This window comes from Penaeus vannamei, chromosome 12 (genome assembly GCF_042767895.1).
Source record: "Penaeus vannamei isolate JL-2024 chromosome 12, ASM4276789v1, whole genome shotgun sequence".
Classification (NCBI taxonomy): Eukaryota; Metazoa; Arthropoda; class Malacostraca; order Decapoda; family Penaeidae; genus Penaeus; species Penaeus vannamei.
In genome coordinates, this window is record NC_091560.1 from 17,576,722 (window position 1) to 17,580,066 (window position 3,345).

Sequence of the window (3,345 nt, forward strand, 5' to 3'; positions counted from 1 at the left end):
TAAGAACATTTATAAGTGTATAAATTTATACCTCTCTCCTTGCTCTTGCAAGAGGTATATGCCTAATTTTATATATATGTATATTATGTAATGATACCTATTTTATTTCACAGGTATTCCGATCCCACCTCATCTTCAGCTGACCATAGCTCTGAGATGCATGGCAACTGGCAATTTTCAGCTGAGCATGGCTGACTGTTCAGATGTGTCCCAGTCCAGCGTCAGTAGATGTGTCTCAGTTATTGCAGCTAGAATAGCAGAATTGGCACCAAGGCACATCAAGTTCCCATAGCCAATCAATGAAGAAACCATCATGAGCCAATTTTCTGTGATTGCTGGGATGCCAGGTGTAATTGGGTGTGTAGATGGAACACACATTCCAATTAGGAGTCCTGGTGGAGAAGATGCTGAACTGTATCGATGCCGCAAGGGATTCTTTTCTTTGAATGTGATGGGTGTCTGTGATGCTTCCCTAAAATTTTTAAATGTTATTGCAAACTGGCCTGGTAGTGCCCATGATGCTCGTATTTCTAATGAGTCTCTTTTATGTGAGAAGCTGAGATCAGGTAGTTACAAAGGCTTTCTTTTGGGAGACAGTGGATATCCTTGTAGGTCCTACATTCTGACTCCTTTTGGTAATCCTAGTACTAACAAGCAGAGTAGGTATAATTCCTCCCATGTCAGGACTAGGAATACTATAGAGAGAGCATTTGGTGTGCTTAAAAGGAGATTTGCTGCTCTATCTATACCAGTGAGGACTAAGTTGACACAAGCAAAAAAATCATTATGGCTTGTGCAGTTTTGCACAACATTGCAATTACTTTTAAAATTCCATTAGATCTACCAGATGTCCAACTTGATCCTCAAGATGCCCCTGGTATCAGAGCTCAGGGTGTGCAGGAAGACAATAGCCGGAGAAATTTTATTGTTTATTTTTTTTTCTAAGATTTAGAGGTATCATTTTATTTTTTTAAATTACATATATTTTTTCTAACTAGGAAAATATTAACTGTCAATGTATATTTTTTGAGCAAAAGATATTCATTGATTGTATAAAAAGATAATGAAGAAAAAATATATTTTTGTTCTTAATGTGGATTCTGACGCTGGGCCAGTGGCTTCAGAAGTGACACAAAGTTTTTTCCTTACTTATTAGTTCTAGTCAGTGCTGATCTCTTGTGATAATGGATGTTTCATATTATGGAGAATTATTGGGTATATTATTTCATAAAAATTATATTTTTAATTATTAATATGCTGTTTAGAGGTTCATATTTTGTTTGCCTTGAATTACAATTTAAAATGTGTTTTGGCTTTTGCTCTATGATTTCTTATATTGATTAATAAATAAACGTGTGAAATATTAATGATTATGTAGATTTTGTAAATTATATTTCTAAGTAATTCTCCTACTGCTTCAGAGATTAATTGATTCATTGATTATTTTTTCAGTTACATATAATGCATTTATAGAAGTACTGTTAAATATATGATTACAAAGGAATTAATACATATACATGTATATGCATGGTAAGAATTTACAATATCTGTTCTGTTGTTTGTGAATAAAATATATAATTGGCAAAAAATATTTATTTTTCTCAATACAAAATTAAACTTCTTTGGTAGTTCATTACAAAACATTATCAATGTGATTACTTCTAACAAAATTGGCATTTATCTTTTATCACAGAAACCTTTATTTTTTTTCTATCACACATTTCTTGCTAACACAGACATAAAGACATTTACATTTACAATTATCACAGATTCTTTTCCTTTCACAAAAAAAACACCATAAATAACTTGATAATTTTGATGTGGGAGACCCAAATTCCAAGTTTCAAGTCAATCAGGCTTTTGAGGACTAAATTTGGGGGTTTTGAAAATTATAGTATTTCGGGGTTTTACGCAGCCTCCCAGAAGGAAAAGTGGTAGTATTTTCATCTATAATAACCCAAGGAAGGCCAGTAAGGGCTCATTTTGAAGCTCTCTTTGAGATATGCCCAGAAATGCATTTGGACCAGCAATAGGGTAAGTATGTTATGGAATATACTTGAAAAACAAACTTTTTTCCATTTATCCCTGAGAATTAGTATCCCCCCCCCCACATTCAGCATATTTCTTGTGCCAATCAGTTGTTTAATCAAACTATTAAGGATAGAAAAAGCAATGTGGAACTTCAAAGAGTTTTGAAGCTATGAATCTTTTTATTGGGTCATTCTATATGAATTCAACAGGAGTTTGATAGCAATATTAAATCATAGCTTAGGATTTTGTTTACATTTGGTACTTATATTCTTCTTGATGTGGAAGACTCAAATTCCAAATTTCAAGCCAATTAGGGTTTTGAGAACAAAATTATCTTGTGAAAATTATAGTATTTAGGAGTTTCGCGCAACCCCCGGAAGGAAACATTGTAGTATTTTCTTTTATAATAACCTTAGGAAAGCCAGTGAGGGCTCATTTTGAATCTCTCTTTGAGATATGTCCAGAGATGCATTTGAACCAGTGTTAGGGAAAGCATGTTATCAAGTACATTTCATAACATGCTTTCCCTAGCCCTGGTCCAAATGCATTTCTGGACATATCTCAAAGAGAGATTGAAAATGAGCACTCACTGGCCTTTCTGGGGTTGTTATGAAAGAAAACACTACTCTTTTTCCTTTCAGGGGGCTGTGCAAAACCCCAAAATACTAAAATATTCATAACCCCACAATTTTGTCCCCAAAACCCTAATTGGCTTGAAATTTGAAATTGGGGTTTTCCACACCAAGAAGAATATGTATACCAAATTTGAACAAAACCCTAAGCTATGAGGTAATCTAACTCCTGTTGAATTCACATGGAATGACCCAATAAAAAGATTCAGAGCTTCAAAACCCTTTGAGGTTCCACTCTGATTAAACAACTGATTGGCACAAGAAACAGTCTAGGGGGGCGTACTAATTCTCAGGGATAAATGGAAAAAAGTTTGTTTTTCAAGTATATTTCCAAATCCATTATTGGTTATATCTCAGAGCTTCAAAATGAGCCCTCACTGGCCTTCCTTTTTTTTTCGGGGGGGGGGGGGGGGATGCGCAAAGCCCTGAAATACTATAATTTTCAAAACCCCATAATTCTGTCCCCAAACGCCTGATTGACTTGAAACAGAATTTGGGTCTTCAACATCAAGAATATATGTACAAGATTTAAACAAAATCCTAGACTATGATGTAATATTACAGAGCAAAAACCTTCTCCAACGAAAATAAGTAATTTTTCTTGTATCCCAAAAACAAAAGAAAAAAAAATACAAGATAAAATAATAAAACAATAATAATGGTAATAATAAATAAACACAAA

At 33.9% G+C, this 3,345-nt stretch overlaps 1 protein-coding gene across 1 annotated transcript in view; it reads left to right on the forward strand.

Moving 5' to 3' along the window:
- Positions 1 to 1,589, forward strand: part of LOC138863491 (putative nuclease HARBI1) — a 3,529-nt gene extending 1,940 nt beyond the window's left edge. The window contains exon 5 of the mRNA XM_070127643.1: positions 114 to 1,589. Coding sequence (XP_069983744.1) covers positions 114 to 292 — 179 coding nt within the window. The 3' untranslated portion in view covers positions 293 to 1,589. The remainder of the gene's footprint in view (positions 1 to 113) is intronic.
- Positions 1,590 to 3,345: the final 1,756 nt, after the last annotated feature.